Source organism: Cydia splendana, chromosome 1 (assembly GCF_910591565.1).
Source record: "Cydia splendana chromosome 1, ilCydSple1.2, whole genome shotgun sequence".
Classification (NCBI taxonomy): Eukaryota; Metazoa; Arthropoda; class Insecta; order Lepidoptera; family Tortricidae; genus Cydia; species Cydia splendana.
Genome location: NC_085960.1, coordinates 25,629,591 through 25,642,889, shown reverse-complemented (window position 1 = coordinate 25,642,889; position 13,299 = coordinate 25,629,591). Strand labels below are relative to the sequence as shown.

General features: G+C 38.3%; 1 protein-coding gene across 1 annotated transcript in view; it reads left to right on the top strand.

The window, feature by feature from the left end:
- Positions 1-10,583, top strand: part of LOC134797200 (ATP-binding cassette sub-family G member 1-like) — a 45,192-nt gene extending 34,609 nt beyond the window's left edge. Inside the window, exons 3-12 of the mRNA XM_063769441.1 lie at positions 1,035-1,152; positions 2,269-2,458; positions 2,767-2,912; positions 3,595-3,833; positions 4,491-4,726; positions 7,734-7,902; positions 8,715-8,971; positions 9,247-9,470; positions 9,843-10,374; positions 10,459-10,583. Coding sequence (XP_063625511.1) covers positions 1,035-1,152; positions 2,269-2,458; positions 2,767-2,912; positions 3,595-3,833; positions 4,491-4,726; positions 7,734-7,902; positions 8,715-8,971; positions 9,247-9,470; positions 9,843-10,038 — 1,775 coding nt within the window. The 3' untranslated portion in view covers positions 10,039-10,374; positions 10,459-10,583. The remainder of the gene's footprint in view (positions 1-1,034; positions 1,153-2,268; positions 2,459-2,766; positions 2,913-3,594; positions 3,834-4,490; positions 4,727-7,733; positions 7,903-8,714; positions 8,972-9,246; positions 9,471-9,842; positions 10,375-10,458) is intronic.
- Positions 10,584-13,299: the final 2,716 nt, after the last annotated feature.

Sequence of the window (13,299 nt, the reverse complement as noted above, 5' to 3'; positions counted from 1 at the left end):
TTCAGCCTAGATAGTCCCCTAAGTAAGATAGGTAATGAATGAATGAATGGAAACACTTTTGTTACCTTAGAAATAAGGTAAGGCCAATGTATTTGGCTACTTTTGCCGTTACTATCCCGTACTGTATTCGGGTCATTTCCCGCCACCGCCCTTGAAAGAAAAAATGGGTGTCGATCTCGTCGCATAATAATTGATTGTCCTAATGTAATGTTACGCATAAAATACTTTTCGCATATTTTTTCTCCAGCTGACACAAATAGTATTTCGTAAATATTTTGCATGGGTTGTGTAGAATAGGCTAGGTTAGGTTAGGTTTGTTTTATAATTTTTCAGAAAAGTTTCAGCACAATAACAATTATGCGAAATGAGTTTTATGCGTAATATTACATCAGGACAATCAATTATAGACCCAGAAAAAATACTAAATAGGTACTAATAAATATACTAGGTACGTTAATAAAATAAAAAGGCAAGACTCCGCTGGGATTTTTATAAAATATCTAAGAATTCTAAGATTGCTAACCCAGAACGCCCAGGATCGCGTAAAGTGGAGGAAAGCAAGTAGGAAAGGCCGGGATAACGCTAGGTAGAAGAAGAAGATCTAAGATTGCTAAAGGAGATTAATCCATGTGATCAAAATAATGACGTGAACAAAACTCTCAAATAATTACTGACATAGGTATTAAAATATTGTTTTAAAGAGTACTTAACTACATATAATTATATATTTTTACATTGTAAATTTCGTTTGCGAACTCATGCTAATTGCTAGCCAATACATATAACTATTCTTAAAGCTGTTTTATGACTTTAGCGTATTCGTGTTGATAAATTAGGTACGTATTAGGTAAATGACAGACATAGGTACAGACGGACCGGTTCCTTTTTACCCTTTTGGTACAGAACCCTAAAAGAAAAATAATAAGATGTATTTTTAGGTTAAGTTTTATTTTGACACCAAATAAACTTTTTCTATTCTATTCTATTCTATAAAAAGAAAACGCTATTTAAATGTTAACCTTATTTGCCGGCAGAATCCAAGCTTATCCTTCGCGGGATCACGGGCGAGTTCCGCTCGGGGCAGCTGACGGCCATCCTGGGACCCTCGGGGGCCGGCAAGAGCACGCTGCTCAACATACTAGCTGGATACAGGTATAGCCATTAAGCACATTCATTCCAAGTTAAAAATCTATAATCATACCTGGTATCGACAGGGTGAAATTTTGACCACCAGCCATACTCTGCGTACCTAGTCACTTTATAGGTCATATCATACTGAACAACTTTTATTATTTATGTTTATACTTATAAAAGAATTCAGCACGCAATGTATCATAAGTATCATAACCTTTTTTATTCAAAACGTCGCACTTCCTGACGCGACGTAACTACTGTGACAAGTGATGTTCGCAACGCCCCGCTACATTTTTTTTTATTAATTGCACTCGTTGGTTAAATTAAAATTTATTTTCAAAATTGATTCACAGCATTGAAACCTACGCCTCGTTTCAATTTGCGGTTGTCTTAAAAATACACACTATTTTTTGACGCATCTAAGCTCTATAATAAACTAGAAAATGACGAGATGTTACGATGTCTACGTCTACGTATATAAATTTCTAAAATATACGTTCTTGTTGTACTTGACTAGGAAGTTCTACCTGACGTGTGAGACAAGGAAATTATTTGCGTCAATATGTTGTGTTTATGCTAATTTGTAGATATAAAAACAATAGCTAACATCATCTCAGTTTTCGCTAAATCATAATACCTACTTATGCAAAAAAAGACATAGGAACACATGTACATGACTGATGACAATACACGAAGACCGCCTGTTGTCTGCGTCTATCTAATCACTTGTGTTTTTTGTAACGGTAACTATAATAAGTAAAAAGTAATAAAGAGTAAGTAGGTACCTATTTCTATCTATCATCTATGATTAATTATCGTCTGAAAATCTGTGTTCTAACATGAGACTTACTTTATTTTCTTTAATTTAACCTTTTCGACGCCGTGTCAAACACAAAAGCCACGCCACGTTACCCAAGTGTCAAAACTGAAATTGAACTTTATGCATATGCACGTAGGTCTATTTGCTCTGTGGTCTGTGACTGATTAATCGGTCTTTGGCGTTGGACCTGCGGTGCGGATACATCATTGGCGTCCAAAAGGTTAACTTCGTATACACTACAGTGGAATATGTTTACACAGTTTTGTTTTAGTTTTTTGAAAATAAGAATTAGTATTTCTTAATGAATTTGACAGAGTAATAGGCGCTAGCGGGCAGATATGCACGAACGACGAGCCCCGAAACTTGCGTCAGTTCCGCAAACTGTCTCGATACATCATGCAAGAGGACCTGCTGCAGCCCCTTATCACCGTGCAGGAGGCCATGGCCATCGCGGCGGATCTCAAGCTGGGGTCGGAAGTCAGCAGGAAAAAGAAAGGGGTTATTGTAAGTATAACTTCATGTAGACCAGGGGTCTCCAAGCTTTTTTACCTGAGGGCCATATTGCGCCTCAGAAACTTACGCGCGGGCCACCGTCGGCGCGGGGGGTGTCTGATTGCTGCTGTTAGGGCTGAACCCCTGGAGCCTGGCTCCCGCGGGCACTCGCTTTGGGTTTCGGCGGGCCGGATTGGAACGCGTCGCGGGCCGGATTTGGCCCGCGGGCCGGGGTTTGGAGACCCCTGATGTAGACTGCAGCCGTTCGTTCTCTATCTAATCGTACTCGTTCATAATCTGTATACAACTATGTTGTTTAGGTAGAAGAAATCGTGCAGTTGCTACGGCTAAGTAAGGCGCGCGACACGGTGACCGAGCGGCTGTCGGGCGGCGAGCGCAAGAGGCTCGCCATAGCGCTGGAGCTGCTCAACAACCCGCCTGTTGTGTTCCTCGATGAACCTACCACGTACTGTATTGTTTTCTTATTTTATGTACAGTCAACTGTAAAAATATGAGTGCACAAATCATCTCAAAAATATGTCCCATAACTCTTATGTCAGTGAATTAAGAACTATGGGACATATTTTTTAGTAAGTTGTCTACACCCATATTTTTACAGTTGACTGTACCATAGCTGCATAGGCTCATGAATGTTACATGTTCAAAAATAAAAATTATAAGTAGGTAATAGGTAGATATTTCTTGTGTTGATAACTTGCCTATGATGGTACTTAGCACCAGGAACTTTTGTACAATTATAGTAGGCCAATTATTATCGACGGTGCATAGCGTATCGTGTCATTAAATATACGTATCTATCCGTTTGCAATTTTTAACTCATGTTGTTAAACGTCTTCATAATAGCAGTAACAACCATTAATAGGATATCGAATAATCAATTTGAATTTGGAGTTCATTGCGCGACATTATGGCAAACAATTGAATGAGTTTTCCATCAGTTTTATGGTTGTTATGTGCGTTGCGTGGTTAAGCGCTTAACACGTTCACTGCCCCCAAAGCACATGTGCGTCCACCGTCATGCAAGTTTGTTCCTAGGCCACGCCCCCTGGCAGTGCATGCGGTAACAATATTAGACAAATGTTAACCTTAAAGCTGTTGCTGCGTATAAAATTAAATTCACATTTCAGTGGGCTAGATGACGTGGCTTCCTCAACGTGCGTGTCGCTGCTGAAGCGAGTGGCGCGCGGCGGGCGCACTGTGGTGTGCTCACTGCACACGCCCTCCGCGCGGCTGTTCGCGGAGTTCGACCACGTGTACGTGGTGGCGGGCGGCCGCTGCGCCTACCAGGGCACCTCGACTGGTGTCGTGCCCTTCCTTAACGAACTCAACCTGATATGCCCAACGACCTATAACCCAGCTGACTTTGGTACGTCGACGACGCTGAAGTAGCTCCCTAGAGTCTGACCACCTCATGCCAAGTGCTACTTACGTCAAGTATGGCATTGTTGCATTTGTTACTGCTAAGTCTGTGCAAAGTTAGCGTGGTCGGAGTCTACTTGCTTCTTTTAGATACAACTCAACTGATTTATACAACAGGGTCTTGAAAAAAAAATTGGCTCCAAGTGGGGTTCAATTATGGCTTGGTAATGTTGATTATAATTATAGTTTTTGCGTGACGATGCAAAAATAACGTTTTGCATCCTACATAAATACATACATGTAAATACATGTATTTACATAAAGCATTCTTTTGCTTTTCCATTAAGTTATTACCATAATTTATATAAATTGATCAAATGTATCACATTATAAATAAGTTACGTACCTATTTACGTTTACGTACCTACCGGATGTTATGAGACTCATGAGTTAAATATAACTCAACTCAAGTCAAAGTCAACCGAGGAAATTACTTCTGTTGACATAAAATCGCTTTTCCTAAATTTGCGTCACCGCCATGTCCCTACAGACGCAATTGTACCCAAAGGCGCATTTACCATCTCACTGACGAAAGTTTACCTTAGGCACAACTTGACCTTATTGGATTTAATTTAGAAATACCTACTTCATACTTCGTTTCTAGTGATAGAAGTGTCAAGCGGCGAATACGGGTCGCACGTGGACCGCATGGTGGCAGCGGTGGAGAACGGGCGCAGCCAGCGCTGGCGTGACTACGCCGTCGCGGCCGCGGACCGTGACGACATCGAGCAGCTGAACGCCGGTGGCGTCGAGGAACACAACTACACGTATGGCAGCACCTCAACACAGCAGTTCTGTATACTGCTGAGGCGGATGCTGCTGCAGACTTTCAGAAATCGAGTGAGTACCGGCACGCATAAACACATACGCATATATACACCATATTATGGCTTCGAGAAACACCAAACTTCCACCCCTGTTTTCACACCCTTAAGGGATGATATTTGGGATTAGTAGATTGTTAACCAAGGGTTGAAAGGCACCCATTTCTGTCGAGGTAGTTTGGCGCTCGAACGCAGTGAGAGCGCCAATAGTCCGAGACGGAAATGGTGCCTTTCACCCGAGTTAAACACTCTACTTTTCATATCGAATGCGAGGAAACCAAACAAGACAAGGCAATTTCGCAAAATCAGTAATTGAAGTACCCAATAGACCTACGGCCATGATTTTTTTCCTTAGGACTTACTTGCAATCGGAGACTTTACATGTGTGAAGATTAATAACCCCTAGCGAAAATCATTTAGTTTGCAATATTTAGGAAAACACACATTTTTTAACAAACTGCAGTAATTTTAATATGATTTGTTAATTATAGTATGAAAATCAGCGGGATTGCCTCTTACTTTTTAATTTTATACTTTTTCGTTCTACAAGCCGCAACACACTACCGGACCGCACCGCGACCTTGGTGGGCCGCACCACATAATAACATAATAAAAGTATTTTAAATATTAAATAACAATTTAATTAATAATGTAAGAACATTTTATGTTGTATTTTATTTTATTTTCATGAATATAGTGCTAAATAACTTTAAAAACCAATTTAATATCGTACAAACGTTTAACTGTGGCTGTATAAGATTCTGCCTTTGCTCATTTACGCAAGTGTAAGGTTTAAAAAAATATTTTTGGTGTATTCCTTTTGGTTCCCGCCTTATGAAATCGAGTAAATAGAATTCAACGAAAGAAATCAAGAATAATTTGTTTTTAACAATTTACTTACATATTTTTTTATAAAACCAGGATCAACGTGGGATTAGCAAAATTAAACAATTACCAATTGTTCCAGCGAGAAAATAAAGACTATTTTTCCATTTTGTTTCCACCCAGTTGTTCGTGGGACGGGGACGCAGAGGAGTACACCACTTTTCTGCGCTAGAGCATAAACGTATCACTTTCTGCGCACCTTTTAGAACAATAACGACCCACTTTCAGAGCATGAGGTATGAAAAAAAATATCCTATGCCCTTTACCGGGACTCAAACTATCTCTATACAACTGAATCGGTTTAGCGGTTTAAGCGTGAAGAGGAATTTAAAAAGGTTGTTTTAGGGTTAGGTCAACCACAATGAGGAAAAAAGCGAGGTAATTGTTTTTCCTATTATCTGTAAATGTTCATGACAATGTTCTGTCGCGCTTAATTATCTCATAAACGTGGGTAAAATAAAAAGGTCTAGACAAATGTCGGACAATGAAAATCGACGCTGGACGTAAAACAACATTTCACCACACCAACCCGAAGCAAATATTTAATGTAAAATATCAAACAAAATCAAACCAAATCAAATCCAAATAAATGTTTTTAAATATTTATCATCCAAAATCATCATTTAAAAGTCAATTCTACCAGCAAATATAAGAAAACAACTCAAAATTTGCATTTGATTACTTTGCCTCACATGTGAATAAAATGCAACTTTGCTCTCAGTTTTTGAAGTGCAAAGTAAGCCTTTCCGAGCTGGTGTGGTGAAAACAACATTACAGGCTTGCACACTATCCGAACATTATAACCCAGGAGCCGCAATTTGAACTTTACCTAAGGGCCACTTGCACCATTCGACTAACCCGGGGTTAACTGGTTAAACATTGAGTTACCATGGTTACCAGTACAATTTGATACTGGGTTAACGGTTTAACCGCTTAACCCCGGGTTAGTGGAGTGATGCAAGTGACCCTAAGTCTCAACTTGATGTTATATTAACTCGCGTTTATGCGCAATTCATCTCGCCTTAACTTATAAAAGTGTGTAGTACTGACTCTCGAGATTATTCACTGCGATTATTCACCTACCTAATATCAAAATAGAACTGTGAATATGCTATTTTTCTAAGTTTGTTTATTTTCACCTCTTTTGAAAGCAAAAGCATACCAAGAGTCCTATGATCTAGATCTAGACAAAGATAGAAGTTGCAGATCGACAAATTTAGAAAAATGTAGTTCCCGGAACCCGTCTGGACAGACGTATTGATATATTTTTTTTTGCCACAAAGACGTTTCCTAACACAAGTAATGACCATCCAAATTAGCTTGAACCTTAAATGAACCAATAATTAAAGTCTGAGGCTGTATTTCCAACGGGAATTGTTAACTGTCATGGCCTGTTTTTATGCAAAGTGTAACAAGTTGCTTCTCGAGCTGACCGACATCAAAACGCACCGCGCCCCGCGCCCGCGACAGCTTAAAATGTGGCTTTTCATTACAGAAACAGGCACATGATCTAGCATGATCATGGCTAGGTACATGATCTGTAACACTATATATTGTAACATCCCCGTGTGTGTCTTAAGTCTTTAGCCATAGGTTAACAGGCTAAGTACACACAGGGCCCAAAGTAAACACACGTTGGCTACATGGCATCGATATACAATGTTTACTGAAGTGCATTGGTCAATACAAGTAATAACGTATGCAAACATATGTCAAAGCAAATCTAGTAAAAAATAATTCAACAGTCAATGTGAGTTGAACATATTTTGAAATCAAGTACTTACTTAGAAATAATGTTGAACTAAACTTTCGGCACTATTTTCCCTATTTACTCGTAGACATGTCACGTCACGTAGTTGTTTACTGCATTTTTTTTTATATTGATATTTATATTTATTAACGTAAATAGTTACAAAACGCGAAGTTCGTCATTATATATACATATTATATATATACATATTATATATATACATATATGTAAATACATGTACTTTCATAGTTTCGTTGTCTTCTGATCTGATAGAGGAATTCGGCAAGTTGTCCCGGAAGTTTTTTCTTTTCCCCACATGTCGCCACTCGCAATTGTTTATCATTGTACGAAAGCATGGATGTTGATACAATTTATCTGCTTTCCTTAGGGCTACCTGCAGCTCCGCGTGGGCCTGCATCTGTTCCTGGGCTTCATCATCGGCTCGCTGTTCAGTAGGATGGGCTACGACGCCTCCAAGACCATATTCAACTTCGGTTTCTGCTACGCCTGCATTATTGCCATGTTCTACATTCCTATGATGCCCGTGCTTTTAGCTTGTAAGTTTTGAAGCGTTGGAAAAGTTTTAGTTTAGCTTCATGGAGTCCTTATTTATATTCGTTTGAGTATATTTATAGAGACTCCATAAAGCTAAACTAATATGTACAACTATTTATATCTTATCATGACAATAGAATATTAAGTGAACAGGAATAATCAAACTTGAAAGATAAGCAAATACTGAGTTTGCAAGCCATACGTTATATATTACAAATTTCAAGATTCATGCATGCAATTAGAGGCCCTATGGTAAAGTTTTTAATATACCGGTCGATTAACTATAATGTAAGCGCGAGCCAAGCACTTAGCATTTCAAATATATTTTTTTTAAATTTGATGTGTTAGCATATTTTTCTCACAATTGTGCTAATTATGTTATTATTTCGAAGAAGTTAATATATGCGTCGTATGACACTTCTCATTAACGCGTTAAGTTGAAAATAAAACTACGTATCTATATAGGTAGGAGGATTTTTCCATAATTTGCTATAGGTATTACTACAATTGCAACTAAAAACTAAAATATTCCTGTTATTATAAGGCATTAGAGTTTTTCATCTTATCTTAACTAGTCACAATATCAGTATTCTCACATTAACAGTTTTGAATGAATTGGGGTTATTGTCACTAGACTTATATCGACCGGGATATGGACCGTGATTACCTTTTGTATCACGGTCCATATAAGTCATTCTCACATTGTATTCTTATTGAGATTTTTTTTTAATTAGAATCGGGACTTCACGTATGTTCGTGTTAACTGTTAGCAGTTTTTTTTCTAAATGTAGGTACTACAAGGAAATGTTTTCAGTCCCAACAGAAGTCCAATTAGTGAAACGGGAGTACTTCAACCGTTGGTACGGGCTGAAGCCGTACTACGCGGCGCTGGTGGCGTCGCGCACGCCAGCCACCGTGGCCTTCAGCCTGCTGTACCTCTGCATCACCTACCCGCTCACCTCGCAGCCCATGGAACTGGACCGGATCCTCATGTTCACGTCTATTTGTGTCGTGGTGGCGCTCATCTCCGAGTCTATGGGGACGGTCATATCGTCAACGTTAAATGTAGTTGTAAGTACAATTTTTCTTTCGGCTAATTTTTTTTATATACAAGTCATCAGTGGGCTTTGTTTGGTCTCTGTGTAATGCCAGTTAGCCAAGTGTACCAATCTATGAGGGCCTTTAAGCGATACCTAACCTAGAGGCGTATTCTGATTGTAATAACAGTTTATGAGTTTAACTATTTGATCTGAATTTGTTATGGACTATATATCTGTTAGTCAAAAGAGACTTTTCTGGCTAAAGTAATTTTGATACAATATTTCGTGCATTTGGTGTTATTATAGAACTCGGTGTTCATGGGCCCAGCATTGAGCGTGCCTCTGATGTTGCTGGCGGTGTACGGCATCGGCTACGGCGACGTGCCGGCGCCGCTGTTCTGGCGGCTGGCGCGCGCGTGTTCCTTCATGCGCTACGGGATAGAGGGGCTGGTGGTGGCCATCTACGGCCCGCCGCGGGACGACCTGATATGCCCGGACCACGTTGACTACTGCGAGTACAAGAATGTCAAGTGAGTGTCTTGTTTCTGTGATTCAAAGCCTTAGCCATCTGTTGGTTGGTGCAAATGAAAATGTCGCATGATGTGCTATTTTCTCTTCTCTCCTCTCGTGTTCTACTCTTAGTAACTATGTAGATCAAAATAGAGAAAATTTATCCATATTACCAAGTTTACCAACAGACATTGTTGCCGTGTAGTTAAACTTCATAGGGTTATCTTTTATGAGCCATCAGATTAGGGCTGATGAAAACTAATGGTTAAGTTAGAGAGATTGGGTAGAAAAATAAAATAACAACTAAATCCTAAGAAATCTCACGTAGAAAATACCTATAGTGGCAATGAGTTAGGAAGCAGTGTAAGTGGACTCTGATATTTATGTTCCAGGTACTTCGTTAAGCTGATGGGCATGTCAGGGGTCTCTTTCTGGACGGATTTTGGCGTGCTGTTGCTGATGCTATGCGCCATGAACATGGCCGGCTACTACCTGCTGCGGCAGCGGCTGTCGCCCAACTACGCCTTCCGGGCCATCAAGATCATCGGAAGGTTTATCAAGACGAAGATGAGCATTTCACCCTATTAAGTAATAGTAGAGAAAAAAAGAAAACTCAGCGTGAGTTGTTCTGTCAGAAAGTTGGACTAACAGTTAAGCAAGAGGAGTGCGTGCAAGGTGGGGGAAAAAGGAAACGATTGGTGTCTGATTATTGGGTATTCCTCCAACAGTGGACGTCTTTTGGTACATATTTTTGTTTTCTGATAATGATGAGTATATAGTGGGAAGAACTTTAACTTACCGATTGTTACCTGCAGCTTTAAGCGTAGTTTTAATGGACTAGATATGTACGTATTGTCTTCACAGAATACGTAACGTTAAGGTTGGGTGAGACCGAATGAACTTAAAAAATGGGCATGTAACTAGGTATTGTATTGTATTGTATTGTATTGTAGTACGGGCGATTTTCCGCAACTCGACGTCCTGCGCCTATTTTGCGTATGTAACTAGGTAAATAAGTAAACAAGCTTATATTTTGAAGCTTGCGGTAGTGTGTGAATAATTCGTATTGGCAAGGACAAATTCTTCATGAAAGAAGGCTTCGACCGCTGAAAAAGTGTAAATATTTTGGTGGGTGGGAGCCTCTGATTTTTGGCTATGCAAAATGTCACGAGGAAACCGGACTAATCCTATCTCAATAAGGTCTGTATTCCTCTATGGATTAAAAGATCTCATAGCAGTCGTTGTCGTTAAATATAATGCCTGGCACAATTCTGAGAAAAAGGTTACAGAGCGAACCCGAGGATCCCTCAGGGGGCCGGGATAACTGTAGGTAGAATCCTCCAGATTTTTATATTTTATTACAGAACAAACAACACAATATTTTAGAGTCAACCTAACCTACATCACAATTCCCATTGTACCTTTAACGAAACGGTTCTGATAGGTGGTTTTGTCTTATATGTATTGTAAACATTTTTGTGATAATTTATTTTTAAATGTGACGGTTCTTATCTTAATTAGGTAGGTATGAATACATAACTCATAAGTGCCAAATACGGGAACACAAAAAATATACTTTATTAGTTTCTACATTCAATACAATACATTAAACGATTCTACAATTATTTTTATATCAGATAAATATATTATTTATAATGTAAATTAATAATTTAATGTATATATCTTAGTTACCTATACTAATAGCTCACTTAGCCTAAGGACCTTAGGGCTTGTCAGTGGAGAATAGGTAGAGATAACGGTATTGTCTTTTTCTTATATATTATAACTCCAAAAAGGGATAGTTATTTTATTCTACTGTGACCAAACGTCTTTGCCAGACTATATTATCATGTGAGCCGTGGTCAAATTTTCGAGCCAACTGATGCTTGGTGTATTGTGCCCAATGAGGAATTCTTAATAGGTATGTTACCTGTATAATAATTTTTACTAATAACCCTTCTTATTGCAAAAACTCAGTCATATTTTTAACAGTCCATATTTCCAGAGCGTTAATCAATATTCATTAATATAATATGAATATAACGGCATCGTCGAAAGGGTGCGTCTTTCGAATCTGAACATTAGGCTCATTTCAACTTACCGAAAAGCCTATTGGAATATCCTCAAAAGACCTTATAGCAACCTAATGGACAAATTCATGTTTGTTTTTAAGTACCTCTTTTATAGGTATGTGTAAGTTGAAGTTGACATCGTTTCTTACGAGCTTTTATTGACCCACTTCCCGATTTCCCTTTGAGCTGAAATTTTGCATACATAGTGTAGTAAATAAAGGTAGTGGACCCCGCAGTAATTCCTCAGCCAGAAAAAACTTTACAGTATGATAAAGTATCAATCAATAAAAAGTATTGTATAAATATCCAAAGAATAATAGTAATAGTATTTAAGTAAATACCTAAAGTCTTAAATCGTTAATATCTTTTTACGGAAAAATGCTCCGTTCAAACTTTCGTCTCCACCGGAAATATTCATGTAACGTATTGCAACAATATATGACATAACAATAAAAAAAATCCCAGCAGAAATACCAATAACTTATTTGGTAAAAAAATTTCGGACGGAGGAATTACTCGGTTAAATAAATAAACAGCTTTGTATGTTTACGTATAAATACCTAACTTAGGAGTGTTTTTAGGGTTCCGTACCTCAAAACGAAAAAAAAGAACCCTTATAGGATCACTCGTGGGTCTGTCTGTCTGTTTGTCACAGCCTATTTTCTCGGAAACTACTGGACCAATTAAGTTGAAATTTGGTACACATATGTAAATTAGTAACCCAAAGATGGACATATTTTTTGTATAATTTAAAAATACATAGGTTCGAAGTTATTTAAGAAAATACAAATAGCCAAAAAATGACCATTCCCCCTGTATCTCCGAAACTACTGGGTCTAAAATTTTCAAAAAAATACACAAAATAGTTCTTTACCTATAGATGACAGGAAAACCTATTAGAAATGTGCAATCAAGCGTGAGTCGGAATTATGTACGGAACCCTAGAAACGCGAGTCAGACTCGCACTTGGCCGGTTTTTTTTTGGATATTTATAATGTTAGTTTCGGCTCATACTATACAATAACCAAGCAAGATTTCATCGACTGAGGAATTAATGCATGGGTCTCCATACAACAACTTGCTTCGTTTACTACCCTAACATGTGTAAATCCGATGACAATGCAATAGCCTGATGTGATGATGAAAACAGGAGGTTGCCATGGGAATTGGGAACTCTGTGATAAAACAACGCAAACTAATTGTGATTGGGGTTATAGAATTGTTCCGCTGAGTATTAGTTGCCTCTGGAAAGAAAAGTACAGTCAGCGATAAAATCTTGTACCAAAAATGAAATTTTTGCCAAATACTTATTTTAGCTTCATCACGTATTATTGTATATGTACATATACAGGATCTAACAAAAATAGTGGGGATCCGTTTAATATTCGTTATCGTGTTTTGTTTAGGAAAAGTAGAAAAAAAAATATTGACGCGAATTTTTTTTATGGGGCAGGTCATCCAAGTCGGCCAACTCTCCATACAAAGGACAAACATTATTTGTTTCAAGATATTTTTTCTTCTACTTTTTCCTAATCAGAACACGATACCGAATATGGCCTTAAACGGATCCCCACTATTTTTTTATGTATATATGTGTTTCAAATCTTGTAACTTTCCGGTTTCTGATTGAGCTGAAATTTGGCTTAATTTCATATTTCTGATACAATAATAATATATGTTAACATGAGCTGATCTGATGATGCAGTTGGAAGGTAGCCGAAGGAAGTCTACGATGGAAAAAGATAAAAAAACATTGAGATACGAGAGTTTATTGAAT